Source organism: Schistosoma mansoni, chromosome 3 (genome assembly GCF_000237925.1).
Source record: "Schistosoma mansoni strain Puerto Rico chromosome 3, complete genome".
Taxonomy (NCBI): Eukaryota; Metazoa; Platyhelminthes; class Trematoda; order Strigeidida; family Schistosomatidae; genus Schistosoma; species Schistosoma mansoni.
The window spans coordinates 14,148,248-14,168,865 of record NC_031497.1 but is presented as its reverse complement, the minus strand read 5'-3'; the positions used below and the strand labels follow the sequence as shown (position 1 = coordinate 14,168,865).

The 20,618-nt window shown below is 34.2% G+C and overlaps 1 protein-coding gene across 1 annotated transcript; it reads left to right on the top strand.

Annotated features, from left to right (window-relative positions):
- Positions 1 to 3,568: 3,568 nt before the first annotated feature.
- On the top strand, positions 3,569 to 17,327 carry Smp_052350 (TRABID protein (C64 family); the record flags this gene model as incomplete). The annotated part of the gene is made up of 7 exons (XM_018799329.1): positions 3,569 to 4,258; positions 5,777 to 6,635; positions 8,937 to 9,058; positions 10,009 to 10,201; positions 13,893 to 14,018; positions 14,614 to 15,059; positions 16,104 to 17,327. 7 exons carry the CDS (start codon positions 3,569 to 3,571, stop codon positions 16,479 to 16,481), a joined length of 2,814 nt encoding a protein of 937 aa, XP_018651129.1. The 3' UTR covers positions 16,482 to 17,327.
- Between the last annotated feature and the right edge of the window lie 3,291 nt (positions 17,328 to 20,618).

Genomic DNA, 20,618 nt, shown 5'->3' with positions numbered 1-20,618 from the left:
CCCTAAAATGTACCCAAAACGAACAAAATTTACTCCCAAACAGGGAGATTGGGTCTGTATCGTCATAGCACAGTGAAACAGAACGAAGTATACCTAGTTCATAATATCTACTTTCAGTATTAAAGTATGTTTGGTACAGGAACTCGTACACAGAACTACGAATAAGTCCTCCAGATCATTGTATGAATGTGGACAACTTTAGTTGCATTTTATTTCACTTGGTAATTAATCACCGGAACAGCTTGAATGGGCAACAGTGTAGTCATTCTTCAATATATTGACACATCCGCTCAAACAATATTTCAGTTAATCGTTTTGAATGATGTACTAGTCAATATTTTTAGTAGTCATGTATAAAGGTGGAGACAGTAACTATTGATACTGGACTGTAAATTTCGTTCCTAGATGTCAATAATCAGTAGCTGAATACACTTGGTGACATGGCTCAAAACTGTTTAAAAGGGTAGTGAGATATTCTTTTTTTGCAACTTAAATTTCAATTTTGAATATTACTACTTGACTTCTTTCAGCTTTATCATATTATGTTATTTGTATATTGCTCAATAACTTTGGTTCTGCTATTTTGACTCCTATACTTTCCCTACAAATTTTAATGGTGGTCTGGTGACTCGTAAACTTATTATTTATTTGAGACCTCCTGCTGATGTCAGCGTCCCTTTAAAGGCTGATCCGTACTCCATAAATGTTGATCAGATGAATAGTTTTCAGTCTTATTTGAGCATTAGATTCTGGTTACAAACTTCGAATCGCTTGCTTTAATTCCGTATAATTGGTCCATCCTTGTGGCGTATTCGCTTGTTGTGACTGGCTTGCGTTTGAACCATAGATTTATCGACCTCATTTAGCGAACCTTTCGTAGTTTGCGGGAAATCAATTCCTCATCAAGTTGTAACATCGGTAGATTATAAACGTCCCATATTCGAACGAACAGTTTTTGTTTAAGCAATCTCATCATTGTTTCTTTTGAGTATGGTATGGCAATTCTGCACTGAAAGACTCTATCTACTCCCCTCTCCTGATTCTTTAATTTCTCAGCAGTAATGGAATTGACCGTTGTTTCCAAGGTCTTGTCATTTTCTACTTGAGGTCTGGTGCATGCCACTTATGTTGACAGACAAGTAGTATATAACACCAGTCAGAAGTGGAATGCCTGTCAGCAGAAGGTTGGGGAGATCGAATCGAAGAGAACGGGAGCAGAGAGTAATTGTTATGTCAATGAAGGAATGATAAAGTCTGAGACATTTTATGGGGGATTTGCAAATGAAGTATTGAACGTATGGTTTTCACACTTTATCAAAAACTGTAATTTCGTATCAAAATACAATTCGTTGTCCCCATCTGAGCTTCCGATCACTAAAGAGTATCAGAATAAGAGAGCTTTAAAATTGCGAGCACGTCTTCGCACTTCGATTCTATGTTTAATAATTTCTCAAGCATTTTACTATAACCCTCTTTATTGGTCAATAAGGAAAGCTGTCACTGAAACATCCTTAAATTTTTTAAACTCGGGATAGATGGTCCACAATCAGTGATAAAGAATCCACAATTTGTAGTTGAAAATTTATCGTCTCGAATCAGCAAATTAATTCACCTAAGTACAGGGAGTTTATGACTATTGATACTCAAAATAGAGACTTTGATAGGTTTAATTTTAGAATTGGGATTCAAAAACTTCAACTTTCCAACTGAAATGATGGATTTGATACTTTCAGTTTCAACAATAAAATCGTAGAAGCACCACTGGACAAATATAACCGTTTCTGAATATGAAGTGAATTACTGGAAGTTGTAAATAGGAATATTATATGATTATTAGAATCATTCAAACTAATCGGGTCTGAATTACAGAGTTTAGCATTAATAGCGGCAAAACAAACAACTGTTTTACAAACCAACTTACTGTGTCTATTTTTGTCACACTGAAAATATTTCGCATGACGAAACAGAAATACTGAAAAATAATTTAGTGGCAGGAAGACGTATAAAAAGACACATTAGTAATGACTCTCTGGTGTACTTTGAGGTGACTAGTGCTTTTACTCTTCAAAAACTGAAACTTTCCCAACGCTTTTCATAACAGTGGGTTGGATTAATGTTTTCTGTAGGAACCGTCGAATGATTACTCCGAGAAGTCCTTTTTTAAATCTTGGACGCATTTATCGCCTGTTTCTCTAAAAAAAGTTGTAAAGGTGACGTTTCCAGATTTCCGTTCTGGAGACAAAATCGGTTTAGTTAAGCCAAAATACTTATGACTGTTTCATGCAACATCAAACTACTGCTTTACTTTGGTGACCATGTTTAATAGTGAAAACTAATAAGTATTATCACGGCGTATAGATTTGTTATCAGATGACTTAATTTCTTAACTTGGAACTCTTCTATTAATGACACGATAGTTAATCCGATGGTTCTACTATATGGGAAAAAAGCTTAGAAGACGTCGATATTAAAAACATAGAACCTTCATAAACCTTTCTCTCTTAATGATCACAGTTCATGTTTGTAAGGTAGCACAGAGATGACTTGTGTTTGTATATAGTATGAGTAAAGACCTAATCTTACTATGGTTAAAGTTGCTCAGCTCGTTAAACGTTTATTTTACACGCGTTCCTTCGTAATATTTTGATGACGATATTCGTCCATTTATCTCTGTGGTGTAAGTATTTAGTCTCCGAGATACATTTATTAATAGAGGGAGATGAGAGATCCGTAAGTACTTGACAGATGTCTCCAAAAATATTCATATCATACATGTGAACCACTAAATGATCACAATTAATAAGGTTGTCAGGCTCTTAGTAAGGACAAAGTAACTGGTCTAGCTGTGAATATGTCTTGCTTGACATGGTAGAAGCACATGGTGGGGATACTCAGTCATTCCCAATGTCTGTTTTCGCCCGAAATAAGCACTGAATCAATCCGACTAAGAAGTCTAAGCAATCCATATATTGAGTAGTAGATCATCGTTCTAGAGTTTTACAATAATATTCAAGCCTTTATTTTATGGGTCAATGACCTATAAAACTCCTATCCTGTATCATTGAATGGTTTAATGAAGTCTTATACTTAGTTTTATATTTCATATTTCGTAAATGAGCTTGTTATTTTACTAGATAAAAATCTGTCCCAGTGCCGAGTCCTCTCGTTGTTTAATAGCAGTTAATTCTGATGCTTGGGTCAATAGCCTCATCGGTCTGCTATAAGGAATGACGTCTTAACTACCAATACTACTGGTTGTATCTCACATATGTGAGATCTAAGTATCCTATCCACGATTGTCTGGTTTGATCACAACTTTCTTTAACAACCACCCTTTGTTTCAATGAGCATGAAGTTTAAAGTTAGTCTGATGTGGTGCCACCAAACACAAAACTGTCGGCATCAAACAGAAGAAATTATGGACTTCAGATTGCTCTAAGGATCCATCTGTTTGTAATCCATGTTCGGTAGCACAGTTATTAAGTCGCGTTTTTTCTTTTTCCAAACATAAATATGTGAATTTAAAATCTTAAAATTAACTTTTGCATTTGAAAATTGTTCCAGACACATGGATGTTGGCTCTAAGTGGCCTTGTGCCGTATGTACGTATGACAATTGGCCAGCAGCATTTAAGTGTACTTTGTGTGGTACACCAAGAAGCTCAACCCTTATCGAAGATGAAATGCAACTTTTACATTTGTCGTCTAAAGATTCTGAAAAAATTAACAAGTCTTGTGCCGAGGCTGTTTTCGATTCTACGCAACTGATAAAGTGCCAGTCATGTACTTATCTTAATCAACGACAAAACTTTAAGTGTGAACAGTGTTTTGAGGTTCTCTGTGATTCACCAGTTTTAGATGTTGAAGTTTCTAAACAAGCTTCTTCAACATGGTTATCTCCTCCTACTACAACATCTTTATCACCATCCGGTAAATGGACATGTATTGAATGTACATATGAAAACTGGCCTAAAAGTAAACACTGTGTAATGTGCTTCGCATCTCCACCACAACCAATATGTGTAGTTGATTGTGAAGATACTGAGAGCAAAAATAGTAATTCAACATGTGTTTCATCTAATTCATCCAGTTTAAATTGTAATCGGCGCCCAAAATCAAATATTTCAAATAATACACCATTAACTTCTCGTGATCGTTTATGGCTGTCAGCATGTGTTGCTGTGGTAAACGGTGATGTAGCACCAATTGAGCGTTACATACTTGGTAATGGTAGAATAGAACGAAAACTAACAAAACATGTGAGTGTTTTATGCGTGAAAAATTTTCGTCTACACGTATTCCTTAAAATTTTATAGGCAAAATAAATTTCACTTTTGTAGGTACTGGTCTTGATCAGGATTCAGTCTCTATTACGAAGGTTTTTGATTATATAAAATGTTTTCGTTTTTAATCATGTTTGTCAGTATTTTATAGTGTTTTCATATTGTTTAGGTTGTTAAACAGAAATGTACGAAGTAATGTTCTCCACAATACTCAGCACTTTAGAGCATCTTTTTATATAAATACATTAGTAAAATTGTTTGGAATTTGTACTGAATTAAACATCCCAATAATTATCTGTTCTCAACAATCATACTCCAAAAATTTGTTGGAGTCACTTATTCGAAAGCTATGAACCTACGTTATTTATTTAGCAACATTTCCTATCAACCAGGCATACATGCAACTCCATGGAATTTCATTCTATTGAAGAGGTTCGTACGTTGTGTAGCGACAAAGTCACAGACTCTAAGCTATTCGAGCTATGGTTTTTGTTGTATGTATAAACTATTCAGTCATAATTACTATCTTAAAATTTCAAATTAAATAAATTAAAAGTCCAAATACCTCAAGTTTTTGTTTTCCTAACTTATTCCACCCAGACTATTATTTATGATATGAATTAGTTACATAATAAATCCATACTGCGCACTTATCTAATTGGGTGGGATGTACAATTGTGTCATGTTGACCTCGTTAGCTTTCTACTATAGAAGTATGGTTTTTAAAATTTACATAATGCTGTGAGGGCAGATGAATCCCTATATGTATGTACGAATATAAAGCATTTCTGTGTTATTTTTCCTAAGCGAAGAATCAAATACGTAATCGAAAAACAGAAAATTTTTGATGACTGATATTCCTTGCTAATATCGCATAAAAAATCATTGTTTTTGAGTCGAATATCATATAATGTATTGCGATGTCAATCATCAATATTTTCATACCACTTTAAATGTGATAACTTAAATCAAGTGTTTAGGATGGACAATCGTTGTATTTTCCAGTTCGTAATTTCCGAATTCCATCAATTTACTTAAGTTAGGTGTTTAAATCCACGTAATTGTAGTTGCTTAACCGTATAATCTGGGAGCAATGTTTTTAAAACACCTGTAATCAGATGCTTGGAACTTACATATATCCCTGACTTTCCAAGGGTATATTTGTAGTGATCCTAAGTGAACTGCTACACGCTACCTAGTCCATGTTGCTACCATACACAGGTGTTAAAAATGAGCTTGCAATAGAGTACTCTACTTTGACACACTTTTGGGTAATACTTATCTCCATAAAACCTCTCAACCTACAGAGTAGAATGCGATTTTCCATTTAAGTGACAGATATACACATCGTTTCTAAGACATACATTACCAACCTTTTTGGCATGTGTTTAACAAGTTATTGGTTTATTGGTGCAGATATTTCGGTGTTTTTTTTAAACATGGTCCTCAGGATTCTCGTTACATTCATTATTTTTACTTGAAAATTTCTAATAGGAGTGCCGCTATTTGAATTCGTATATGCAATCAACTACCACTTGTGATATATCGACAACTTTTTCAAATATTGATCATTATCCAAAACGATTTGATGATACAAATTTGAGTCAGCTACCCGGCAGCAGCTGCTATTCTCATAAAACAACTATTCCGAGTTGCGATAGTGGAATTGTTTACAGTAATCTGGACTACACATTGTCTCCTGGATATAAATTTCGATCTGGCTGGACATTGGTGGATCTAGCACTTCGATTCTGTCGTACGGATTTAATCAACTTATTTATTGCTTTAATTGGCCTACAAGCTACTAGTAGCGCTATATCTGTTGGTTCTGGATCGAAGCATTCCACACTACCTATGAATTCGTCGAGTACCACCTCGGTCATTACTTCATCGAATAGTACTACCATTGCAACGAACGTCTCAATGTCCGTTACAACTTCAAATACTTTTTCTCTTTCAAGCAATAATCTGCGTAACTCCACATTGAATCCTTCATTTCAAGATACTCAGCAAACTCACAGTAGAAACATTCAAGTAAATCGTAAATTAAGCAGTCCACTGACAGGAAATCAAATACATCCCTCACTTCAATTAATTTTGAATCGAACACCAGGTAATATAAATAAGACTCAAGTCACTAGAAGTAAGTGGATGCCGTGTCAAGCTAGCCCTCATATTGCTGGCGAATTACGAGATCTATTAGCAAAAACGGTAAAACACTGTAAAGGAGACTTTCCATGCGCTTATTTTTCTGAATGGGGAACTTTTGCTTTGCCTTATTCAATTACAAAATTCCCTGCTCCAGTAAAACAATTGCTCTTGTCGGAATTATGCGATATGCAAGCTCAATCAGGTTCGTGATCTTTTTAATGTCAAAACTGTATGAATTTTTATAATTTAGAACATCTATTTTTCTATTTGTCAGTTTCGGATCGACTAAATCACTGTTTAACTACTGATTCAAAAGCGATATAATAAAAGTCATTTCCTAACTTCGAGAAGTTTATCGTGCTCATCAAGGAATATTCATATTCACTATCACTTTGATTAACTCCAAAAATGATTCGATTTTCCAATCACTGGATTCTTACCTACTGGATCAGTAGTAACATATCTTTGGGTCTCTCTAAACCCTTAAATGTTTCCGTTTTTTTCACTCGACAAGATAAAAGCTTCGCTGTGTCGAGAAATTACAAAATATGTCTAACACAAAATTGTATCGGTTAATTTTTACTGATTTTGTTCAGTATTCTATTGTGGATCTTTTTATTTCTATCTGTGAATCAATCTCACTTCATATTGATTATATCTAAAAAAAGAAACTGTAGATCTTTAACGCGAATATAACTGTATGACAGTTTTAAATGTGCGTCATTTTAATAGATGTACATTACACACCGTTTGTGTGTATGTGTATTTATTTACTGATTTCCTTGTGGAAAGAAAACACAAAATGTGATTGCATACACAATCTTTTATGTAATACACGGGTTCTTTAATATTTTGATTATATGGAAAACTTCACTTATCATGTGATAATCTTAATAAAGGTACACTAATACATACATTATGTGTAAAAAAAACTATTAACTTTCAATAGAATTGTGAATGAGAACTCTGATTATAAACTTTTACAACGAAATATGAAAGAAGAATCCAACTTAAAAATAATAATATTCAACTGAATAACAATTATTCCCTTGGCAAGAAGAAAGCTATTTATTTATTTAAACACATAAATATTGGTACAAAGAGGCACCAGATATATATGCGCCACACAAATCTCATTCGATTTGTGTGAGGGCTGTGATACTGCCCAGGTGCCCAAACCGAAGCAGGTGGTTTTCTTAGGGGGCCACACCCGGAGCATTTGACCTAAAGGTCTAATTCACAAGGCAGTGGAGCATCGTAAGGAGATGCAGTCTCATGGTAGCCGGTGACCAACGATTGATTCATACGCCATTTGTTCCATCAGGATACTGGAGCCCATGTGCACCATTGGTTCGGGATCAGGGTTTTCCAATTCCCCTAGGTGGACGCTCCGTGTCCACCATTCCGGTTAAAGCGCCGGACATTCGCTTTCCGTCCTCGCAATTTCGTAAACAACACCCTCGCCACGAGAAGGCAATGAATAGGACTTCCCTGTCAGAGGCTATATACACGTGGCCATGTGAAAGCATTTGGAAAGGGAGAGCGAACTCTCCCCACTCTCGGTCGTACCACGGCATTTGGGGACAAAATGATTAAAAGAAATTATTAAACAACATAGTAATCGCGGTAACAAATTGGAGATTGCTTTCGTTATTTCCCCAATTACTAAAACTTACAAAAGATATATTCTGATTTATTCAATTTTATGGTAGCCTGATACCATTTCAAAATATCACTTATCAACAATAGTGAAGTATCATCTCAGTGAGCCAGAATGTAGAGCCCGAATTTTATAGATAATTATTGTCCAATGCGATATGACTAGCAATATCTTATGTTGAGAAATCACCAAGAATTACATAACCATGAACTTCGCTTCCGAATAGATTGTCGCGATAAATCATAGAAGCTGGTTCAAATTGTCCAAGTCTCTGACAGTATTATTTACAAGACACTTCACATAATTCACATTTACCAAGCAATTAAATAATTTCTTAGCGTAATTACTAGTAATATGATGTTCCAGGTGTGATGGTAAATCCTATATTTTAACAAAGATACTCATATTCATAGGAATATAGATTCTGTTATCCTATGGATCTTTAATCATTTCATTTTAATTATTCGGATACATAGAAATCAGTTTACTCACTTTGTTAATATCACAAGATAAACCGAGCCTTGGGCAGTGATTCATTGTTTGTCTTATCATTCTTATACCAAATTACAAGAATGTTCAAGCTATGTAAAAATAAGTGGCGAATACGTATTTGTAACTTTTCCTTGTTGATGTGCTTTTGTTTACTTCCATTTTCAAACAAGCTACTCTGAAGTTTACGGTTCTTTTTTCTTCACCTAGTGATGCTCAAAAAAAGTATGATGGAATGTAATTTAGGTGTTTTGATTGTCTGAATGAATACCGTTTTATTACGAAGACATTCATCATTAACACAGTTCGACAAATTCTGTTACTGATTTTTTTTACTCTCGATGTTAACTGTAGAGTTGGAAGATGAGGCTAAAGCAATCAATTGGTGGTTTATCCCTGGACAAAAGCAATCGAGTCGTCTATTTGCCTTGTGGAATCGAACAGCAGGTGATTGTCTGCTAGATAGCGTCTTACAGGTTAGTGCTTGGTGAAATAATTACTCTTCTGTTAAAAGAAGGACTATGCAAAGTAGCCGAATGCTCCATACATTTGTGTATGAAATTATACTAAACGGTTGTTGTATTGTAAAATATAGAAGTAACATTTTCAATTTGCTTACCAAAATAAATAGTAAGCAATGGCGAATTTGTCGTATAAAAATTATGTCAATGAATTTTACATTCGATTTGTTTGTCATTTATCTATTAAAGGTAACAGAAGGTGTCAATATCTTCAACTACTCTTTTTCAAACGAAACCTCTCCTTTGAAATATATAAGATTTTCAATGATTTAGAGTTTTTGGATAATCAGGTTTACTAGTTTAAATCGCGATCTAATCTTCGCTGAATCAACGTTAAAAACCTGGAAGTACTCGACAGTCGTTTTGTCCTAGTATGCGACTCCTAAGTGGTGAATATCCACGCCCCCACATCCAAGAATGGAACCCAAGACCTTCAGTCTTGTGCGTGAATGCTTAACTTCTAGACCACTGAGCCAGCACTCAATGGCGTGATCGTCTAACCCAAATGAATCCACGTTATTACGAAACCGTCATCCATGTTTCTTTGAATTTTCTACCAAGATTACAAACGATAGGTTAGGAAAACACTGATATTTTCTCAGGAATTCTGCACATACCTTAGAATCATCTAACAGCATGCCAAATCTCCAATGCTCATGGAATGATTACTTTCAATTTTGTACAAAATACCTGATCTCGAATTGTAGATTTTTATTACTCTTCTGGATACATGATAATGAGAGAATATAACATTGGGATACAATATATGAAATATTCTTTAACTGACATTGCGTTTGCTCTTAACGTCTTTATGTCATGTTGTTTTTAATGCAGTTCCAGTTATTCCAAGTACTTTCTAGTAAACAAAGTGACTAAATTGTGAATGGATATCTCTTCCGTTTTAGGCTTGTTGGGGAGTATTTGACAGAGAAAATTGTCTACGTCGCACACTTGCTGAAAGTCTTCAAAATTGTGAAGCAAATTTTTATCCACGCTGGCGCGACTATGAAGCATTACAAGCTGCATGTCATTATATCTTAGATGAAGATCAATGCCAAAGGGATTGGGAAAATGTACTTACAGCGGCATGTCAACCACGTAAGGCTACTAAAGGAATTATTTCATAGAGATTGGATTGTTCTAAGTTTTTTTATTTTTTGAGAGCTCAGTCAAGATTCATAACGGAATTACGTAGTAACATTCATGTGTCATATCCTTTCATTAGTTACTGAAATGGTGCACTTTTACTGATTGTTAAACTTTGCTTATCCATCACGATACAACAGAACAAGTTATATGTTCTTTTCTATCTGAAGTCTTGTTTTATGTATGCTGAAGTTTGTTTAACTTTAATATATTCTGCATCTCTAATACTATCCCCTTTAGTTACACTAACATATTTTGCAATCGATCGGTGTAGCATGGGAATTTCCATTTCTCAAATTTTCAGTTAAAATATTAATAAGTCAGATGACCGGTTACAACTACTTTTTATCATTATGATTTCTAACATGTGATTCAGTCAGCCAGTCAGCTACAACATAGGACCAGGCGCATATATGCATCGTTCCAAGTTGCTATACCTCACTAGCACAAAAAGATGAACACCAAATTCATAGATGTAGTTAATTTAATGGTGGTAATATATAAAAGAAAGATTGTATAAAAGGATATGGTACAGGAAGAAAGAAAGATATGAAGCAATTTTAATTTCATAGTTTAAGGGAAGACAGAGGGTGTATACACCTACGACATTGTGATCGATTCTGAGCCATATCACACAGAGTCTCCAACCATTGGTTACGATAGTCACGCGGACCCCAACCAAATAGTCTTCATCTACCAATATGGCTCAGACTAGAAGATAGTAACTTCAAGCACTGATGCCATGTTTTGGTTTGGCCGCCCTTAACTCTCTTTCAAACATCCCCAATACTAGTCAGCATAGCGCGTCGTGGTAATCGGTGTTCAGGTATACGTAACACGTGGCCCAACCATCTCAGTTGATAAAGATTCACAACCTCATCAACTGACTTTCTATTATTCCCTAATACCCTGTGTCTAACCTCACTATTACTTACGTGGTGATCCCAGCAGATGCGAGCAATATTTCTAAGGCATATATGGTTAAATGCTATTCACTTACGAGTACCTTCTACTCCTAATGACCACGTTTCGCAGCCGTAAAGTAGGACAGGAAAAAATGCTGTACAGTATACTCATCCCTTAATTGACAGATGGATATCTCGCCTTCACCATAGGTGACGTAAGTTGGCAAAAGCCAAACGAGCTTTTTTAATCTGTGTTGAGATTTGTCAGACACCAACCCATTAGGGCTGATCAGACTTTCAAGATAAGTGAAGTTGTCGACGCGTTCGACTACTTCACCCCCTATCTCTAGTTCAGTTGTTGACACAGTTCAGTCCTGAAGCAGCAATTTGCGTTTAGAGGGGGAGAGACGCATTCCAAATATTCTGGGATTGTTACTCAGTTCCAACAGAAGACTCTGCATTTTGTCAGTGTCTTCACCAAACAGGACTATGTCATCTGCGTATTCTAAGTCGATAAGTGAACCTCCTGGTAGGAAATCAATTCCTGAAAATTCAGTCGATGAGAGCGTTATTTCCAACAGTAGGTCCATGATGAAGTTAAACAAAAGTGGAGATAGTGGACAGCCTTGTTGGACACCACTTGAGGTTGTAAAGTCAGATGATAGCTTGCTAGTGTCTGAAGGCCTGCTAAACTGTTCTTTAAAGTGTTCCACCCATCGTTCTAAATGTCTGGGCTGAGAGCAGATAAGAGTTTCGTCTTTTCCCGAGATTGTCTCGCTTACACTTGACTTCTTTATTCTGGTTTCTCTTATTAGTCTGGAAAGTTGTCTGGTGTTGCCTACAGCTACTGCCTTTTCCATTTCTTTTGCTTTTGTTGCCCACCACTGCTCACGATCGTTCCGTAGACTTTTGGTTAACCTAGATCTGATTTGCTTTCGCTCTTCATCGTGTTTAGAGCCTGATGAGATGAGTTTACGAGAGTCCATCAGCGCAATAGACTTAGAAGAAATCCATTGGTTTTTTGTAACAAGATAAATTACTTAACTAAGATATTTTCAACAAAACTAAGTAAATCATTTGCGTATGACAATAATTAATAAGTCAAAACATAACAATACGTAATAAAAATTTCATAAAACATTTGTTTGTTAAATACTGCCTAAAATATACAAACTAATTTACCTATAAATAATCATGTAATGCATTATTTTCCTTCTTTTTTCAACAACTTTGTAAATTTGATTACCACTGAGGTTTCAAGAATGTACACATTTCAAAGATTTACCTCATAAATAGTACTGGAAATCATCATTACGTACTTGATTGAAATAGTGATCGATATTTAGTGAGGGTGTAGTGAACAAGAAAACAAGTGGGCCAATCGAATGTATTTAAATACAAAATTACAGAACATCTTAGTAAAATCTGAGAACCATGTAGTAAATACTTAATTTGCAAAAGGTCAATCAATTGTCTCAAACTTGACTGTTCCTTTCGCAAATGTCAGTCAATCGTCTCAAACTTCATTTTTCCTTCGTTTCCATACCAATCTTTTTTTCTCGTTCTCTTTTCTTTGATCTTAACCTTCTGCCTCCAGGCATTTCACTTTCAACTGATGATACATACTACTTATATCTGTTGACATCAGTAGCACACACCACATAGGGAGTCACCTGGCATCATAAAGTTTAACTCCCCAATTCTGCCTTGTATGTCATCTGTTTAACTATCAACGCTAGCATTCGAATCTGTTGGTGCATTCCGAATCCCTGAATGAATTCCAAAAGATTCTATTTCTAACTAACTCTCATTTTATTGATCATGTTTGAAGCCCGTAACAGTTGTGATTTAATTTCATCCAGTCCTTTAACGGATGCAATACTTTAAATTGTAAAATAAAGAAAGTAACAAAAACTTTCTAAAGCTTATTTCCTTCGATCTACTGGCTTTCTGTATAATCAACCTATATAGTCTGTATATTACCAACAGAAATAAGTAATCCAAGACTTTATATTTTATCGACTGGGTGGGGTTGAGGACTCCAATTCATCTAATAGTTTGTACGGAAAAATCTGCTCAAGTAAATGAACTCTACGTACGGAACTTTCTTAAGATTTATCCAGAAAATAATTAACCATTTAGGTTATAGGTGATGGTACAGTTATAATCATCGTGTATGATTTTGTTGCTACTCCTTATGTTTACTATTATTATTACCCTACCTCTTGATTAAGATGATTTTATTCTAGAGGAAAAAATCTCTTCAACATGCATATCTCTGGATGATTTCTTTCAAAGTTGAAAATAGTCAAATATATATATTGTCCCTAGTTGAAAATGCTTCCTTCATCTCATTTATTGTGAGAGAATTTTTCAAGCAATCACATAATGAATAAGTGGTATTTTAATTTAATTTAGAAATTCATCAGCAGTAGTGAACAAGAGATATGGAATAAACATTTTTCAAATGGTTGACCATTTATAATTGTATGAATTCCATACATTTCAATCCTCAAGTTTAAATTTAATGAAAATTAGTGCAATTCACCATTGACTAGCTTATTTTATCGACTTCAATTTGAATTATGCAAGTAAATGTTTTCCTAGAAACTGGCAAACACACTTTTAAAACAAAATTTCCGTGTAAATACACATAAAGTTAATGTCAGTCTATATAATGTTTTGCGTATTTATTAGTGATTGTCGATTATAAATTTCACTAATTACTCTTCGTTTAGGTGAAGCTTTAGAACAAATCCATATATTCGCTTTAAGTCATGTCCTTCGCCGACCAATTATTGTCTATGGTGTAAAGTACATAAAAAATTATCGCGGTGAACCAATAGGGATAGCTAATTTTCAAGGTTAGTTTATTATCCTGCCTGTATCTAATGTATAAGTGCTAATTTTTATTAGATCAGTTCTTCAGTCATCACTATGTCCTTCAAATATATTTTTAACCATCATCACTATACATATACTGTCATGTGATATTGATGTACTATCAGGGATTTTTTTTCTAAGTCCAATGGTTTACTATACTATCTGACATTTAAATTGTTAGTATCACTGCTTCTAAATGATTTCTTCTTCAGATGATATTTATTGTAAATTAATATCTGGAAAGGAATTCAATAAGAGAAAGCATCGGAATGAAGTTGAAAATATCGAACATTTTATTCGGATGTGGTGGTCTAATGGTATTGTATCGGCCCAGTGGTGAAGAGTTGTATTTGTGCATTACTGAATTGAGTAGTAGTTGTACGCCAAAATAAAACAGTCGTCCAATAGTCCTCCGTGATTTTCATCATCTTTCATCAATGCATAGTTAAATCACTTTTAAACTATAAAATATATGTATGAAGCCTCCTGATTTAACGAGTCGTTAATGTTTGTTTCATCTGTTGTTAAAAATATTCATTTATAAACATGATTGCTGTATTTTCAAATTATTTCTAGGTATTTATCTTCCACTTCTCTGGGAAAAATGCTCTTGTTCTCGGAATCCCATTGTTTTGGGCTTTACGCGAGGTCATTTTACTGCACTTGTACCCATTGAACCGTGTCCCTTATCCTCGAGTGGTGTATGCAGTGAATCAACTGCAGATACCAACCAAACAACTGGAGTTACCTTTTCACCGTATGCTTCTCCTCGTACATCTTCACGTAGACATAGTCCTACACCTCTGGATGAAACAAGTAATTATACTCAAGTGCCACTCACTACTGTTCCTCCATCAACATCTCTTTCAGAAACGCAACTAGTTTCTTCAACAGAGTCATCGTTAACCAGCTGTGGAACAACCTTACCTGGTGCAATATCTCAACAAAATGCTTTCGTATATCTTCCGCTCGTTGACAGACAAGGAGTTTTGTTACCAATACATTTTACTACAGAAAAAGAGGTAAAAAAGTTCTTGATTCCATTCCGAAGAATAAGGATAACCATTGCGAAGCAATTATGTTGGGTTATTCTTAAACAACCATTTTTTCTTTAGTTATAATCTCTTTGTAATAATGTATCAGTAAAAGTTGGATTTAACTGATTGATTGTATTGAACGTTAACTAACTATATATTTACACTAAGGATATATGTAGCTGTATTAGATCTTATGGGAGATACATATATTATTTGGGGTTCAGTCGCACGTCACCTATCGTCCATTGTTTGGTTTCTCAGCTCTGTCTATAGCTCGTATAAAGTTAATACTGAGTTTTGTCTAAAGCATATCCAATGAAGTAAAGTTTATGAATTTGTTTATATTGACAGTCGACTTCAGCTAACAATTATGAAAGCTGAGTTAAGCAGAAAACTTATACAGAAAGCCTTGTATAGCTAGTGGGTCGAGTCACTCGTATTTTTACCAGTTGTCACATCACCAGGTCAACATCTAAGTATTTACAACTTCTGCCTGTTGTAATGTAAACTAGTCTTAGTGAGGTGCTATTTGTTGTAACCCAACGCATCTGTACTTTGGATACAATCGTAGATTTCAAAATACAGTCTGGAAACCCTCTACTAAATGAGTATCCGTTAATTTTTAGAAATCGGTCTAGAAGTTCAGTAACACATAAATCCTATCATTATTCCATCCCAAAGAAAAGTCCTCATCAAAGTACACATCAACCAGCATAATTTTGAAACATAGAGCGAGATCACCATTACAGGAACAAAGTTCATTATTTCACATGGTCTATTTTGATGAAAATGACTGACCTATAAGTAAATCAGGGCAGCAAACGTTTTTACCTTCTTATACTTTGCCGTAAAATTTTAACAGTCATGCGATGCAATGAGAATTGGCGAAGAAAGCAAACTTTTCTGTATTTTCACCGTCATTGTCCAGGAACTACCAAATGTAGTTCTTGGCCGATTACATAAACTTGTATTTGGTAAATAACTTGCATTTTTAAAATGAGATTATTATTATCATTATTATTATTACAGGCTAAAATGTCTCATACACTTCTTCAAGAATGGTTAGATGTGGTATGTACAAGACGGGGACTACCGCTTGCCCGATTGCGATTACATTCAAAACACGTACTTGTCGATAACATGGTAGAAGAATGGCTAGATTCCTATCGTTCGTTAGCTAAATTATCTACTAATAGTAATCCTATTACATCAACTGCACCATCTAATATCAATAACATCAACACTACTATTTCTTCTATTACTGGCTCTACAACTATTCAGCATACTCATCTCGTCAGTGAACATTCATCATCATCGAATTCCATATCATCTGATACAGATCAAGTTGAGTATACATCAAAATCAACATCATCATCTTCAGATGCACTACGCAGCTCTAGTCCCTAATCTTATTGTAAATCCATATGTTACTGATAATTTATTTGTTGTGAAGTTTATATACAAAGAAAATATCAACCAACTACTTACTTTTTAATATATTATGGCTGTGATATATTTTATTCCTTTGTTTTTCCTTCGTTAAGAAAAGGTTGTCCACTTCCTTACTATATTCCACTTCTTACAGTTCTTTCTAGATATTCTTTTTTAGTGGGCCCCTTTCTATTCCTAATGTGTATTTTTTTGTTCATTTATTGTTATTATTCACCAGATATATTTACCCTTCAATTACTATAGACATAATAAACATGTTTGTAATAAAGAACATGAAATTGTTTTAGTTTTTCTCTTCTTTTTAATCTCAATTTTCAATATATATATATTAAACAAAAACCGATTACGCACACACGTATAAGTAGAGTTTATGAATTACAAAAGATTTGATGAAATCATTCTTATATTTTCTGTATAATCTAAATATTCTCTATTCACTTATCAATTTTTTGTTTTGTGTATGTGTGTGTATATCTGTTCTGGTTGCGGGTATTTTGAAAGTTTTTATTTTATTTAGAGATTGTTATTGTTTAGTATCCTTCTTATTATTATTATTATCCTCCTTTAATATTCATCGGTAATCTTCCTCTATAGTTTTAGTATTATTATTATTATTATCTATTCAGTGAATTAATTTCTCATTTTGTTGTAGCAATTGTGTAAAAGTTGAATGAAAACTATTTTCCATTTAGAAGTCATAATGTTTTTCTATTAGCGTATTTTTTTTAAAAAAAGTGTTGGCTATTTTTCCCATCTTGGTTGCTAATTTGACAGCAAATAAAAATACACATACAAACATAGAATAATTTACCATTATTTTTATTATTTACACGAATTTCACAAAGATTACTATTATCACAATAAGATGATTGTTTTTACTGTTAATTAAACATGAGAAATAAATAGTAAACTAGAATATTTCTTGTAGATGCTATGTACTGTTCATTGCTATCTGTGATAGATGTTACAATATATGAAAGAGTTTACAATGCTACTCTCATTGCCACAGGCATATACCCATTGCAAGCAGATTGAAATAATCTACAAGTCTCCATAAACCTCAAGAATTATCTGAAGATCATATATGGCCTATGATTACTAACAATTTATTTATTGGAAATCAAACTGTCTATTAGCACTTGACCAACATAAAAACAATGGGTGGGTTGGGCACGTGATAAATTAGCCAGGAAACTTAAACAAAGAAACAGTTTTTCATTCTTAAAACTTCCAGTGTAGATATTTTATGACGCTAACTTATGTTGCCTTCATTAAAAAAAGTTTTTATGATTTTGTTTACGGGTTTAGTCACAAAGTGTTATGGTTTTTTATTATCATTATCCGTCTGAAGTTTGTTGTCAATTCTGTACTTTAGTTGCATTACATATAAATGAATTTCAACGATTAAAATTCTGTTTCGTTTTAACGCTTCGCCGAAATCGACTTTTCACAAATAAAATATTTATGTATGAGTGATTCGTGTCCTCACTAGTAACTAGCTTCAAGATAGATTTCCTGGAATTCCAGTGAGAAGCTGTGACCAGTAGAGTTTAACCGTGTCTATTGTGAGGCAGTTACTCCTAAAGACAGTAGTGGACGGTCGCTCAATATCATGAATTGGTGGAAGTTAGACATAAACGCCGTTGGATGCCGGCTCAGTGATCTAGAGGTTAGGTGTTCGCGCGCGAGACCGAAGGTTTTGGGTTCGAGTTTCGTATGTGGGGTCGTGGATGCGCACTGCTGAAGAGTTACGTGCCAAGACGAAATGGACGTCCAGTGCTTCCACGTTTTTAATGGTGGTCTAACATTGATCAATTCATAATATCAATCTAAATTGTTAGAAGTGCTTTTCTTGTGAAAAATGAGAAATCTTTAAGTACAGATTGTAAAACACATTTATCGGCTTGTTAGTTATAATCTATCAGTTGAACAGATGCCAGTTTCATACGACTTTCTTTTGTACCACGGTGTCATGTCATAAACTGACTATTCTTCTCTCTTTTCCATCCAGTTCCAGCGTTAGCAAATAATGCGTGATATGTAAGCCGTTATGATGATTCTCGTAGAAGTTGATCAAGCCACCAAAACCGGTGTTTCAAGTTGATGACACTAGCTGGATTGTCGTGGTTACGCTGCAACATTGTGTTGTCGTTCGATGTCAGTAATCTTTCGAAGACAACGATGATAAAACACAGAGATTTGCCTAACATCCTCATCTGGGATAAGCCAGGTTTCGCACAGAGCTGTTCTGACCGATGGGATGTAAACCCAACATTGTACTTCCAGACTAGTATCACGATCTTGCAGAAGACAATGTAGATTGATGTAACCAGCCTGAGCTTTCATTATGCGTAGGTTGACCTCACCAACACTCATACAAATATTCACATGAGATCCTCCTTAATCAACTATAGGGATTCCCCTCAGCTACTACGGGGACTTAGTTGCTAATGATATATTTATTTGTATAAACCCAAGTAATTTTACCAGTTAACAATCGAAAATCTAGTGGGTTAATGAATTAATTACATGGAATTACAGAGACTTTGATAAGTATCTAGTTTCTCTCTTATTTTAAAGCTAGAGAGACAATTATTCAAGTGAAGTTGTGCATCTTGTATAAACAATACTACTTGTAATATAAAGGATTATCAAGATCAGTTGGAATTATTAAATATTTGAATTTTTTATGAAGATCAACTCAGTTTAAAGATGAGAGCAGTTTGGACATAAAAATATGATCAGTGTACATATTTGAAAATAAACAATAAATGAAAACATTCCCAATAGACACTGAACTTACTGTAAACTAATCCATCTTTATTAACAAAATGTTGAAATTACCTTTCCTTCTATTTGAAAATAATGTCGACTTGATGCAACTATTTTTAATTTTATTCAGTTTAAAGTCAACAAAACAAGCAATTGATTATTTTGTAGAACTATAGTTTTATTTCTTGAAATTTTGTTTACAATCAAAGCAGGACATTAGACTATCTAAAAATGGTTTTTATCATAGATGGATGTCTTTTTGAAAAACAATGTACTAGCCATCTATTCAAACTATGTAGAATTCGTACCTACGAATCTACAATTAATAAAAGCCCAAAATCTGTATACCTTATGATTTCATCACAATGATTTGGGGTTTAAACTTAAATCATTACCAAAATACATAACAATTTACATTGAAGTGAATCGACTAAATATGTTAAAGTTTGCGATGTTGCACATTAAAACGCCACAAGTTAATAAAGGAATGAACAAAAAAAAAGATTATAGAGTTGAGATCATGAGTCAATTGAAGCTAGAACACCATGGAAAACCTGGAAACACTGGACGGTCGTTTCGTCCTATTATGGGACTCCTCAGCAGTGCGCATCCACAATCCCGCACTTTCGAGATTCGAACCCAGGATCTACCAATCTCGCGCCCGAGCACTTAACCAATAGACCACTGAGATTAGTCAAATATTGAGCTTCATAAAGAAATTATTGATAATACCAAAAATATGTTATTGACAAAAAAAAGGAAAAAATATACATACTCATACAATAATGTAAAAATCAAGCATTTAACAAAAAAAATTATGCAAATTATATGACACCACTTCAAAGTACAATTCTATCATCCCATTTAATCACATGATTATTGATTTATTTAATTTTGTATGATATTTGAACGAAAAATTTTATTCTAAACTTATATCACATGACATTGTATGTGTGTGTGTTAAATTCATTTAATTGGTGACTTATACATACTATATTAAGCTAATTACCGCTTTTCAAATAACCGTGCTTAGATTTAAAGTAATTATTACTCTGTTGTATATGCCCACTAACTTTTTTATTCAAGAAAAAGTAAAAGTTATATCGCTTTCTCATTTTATACAAATTCGAACTAGAAATCTCTGATAGTAAATAGTTTTCATTAATTAAAAGAAGAAAACAAGGTTGATTCTTGTGTTAGGTGTGTTTTTGATCTTGAAAAAAAAACACTTGGATATCATAGATGAAAGCGTGAATCAATTGAAGCTAGACCACCAAGACAAAAACCTGAAATCTCTGGACCGTCGTTTTTCACCACTTA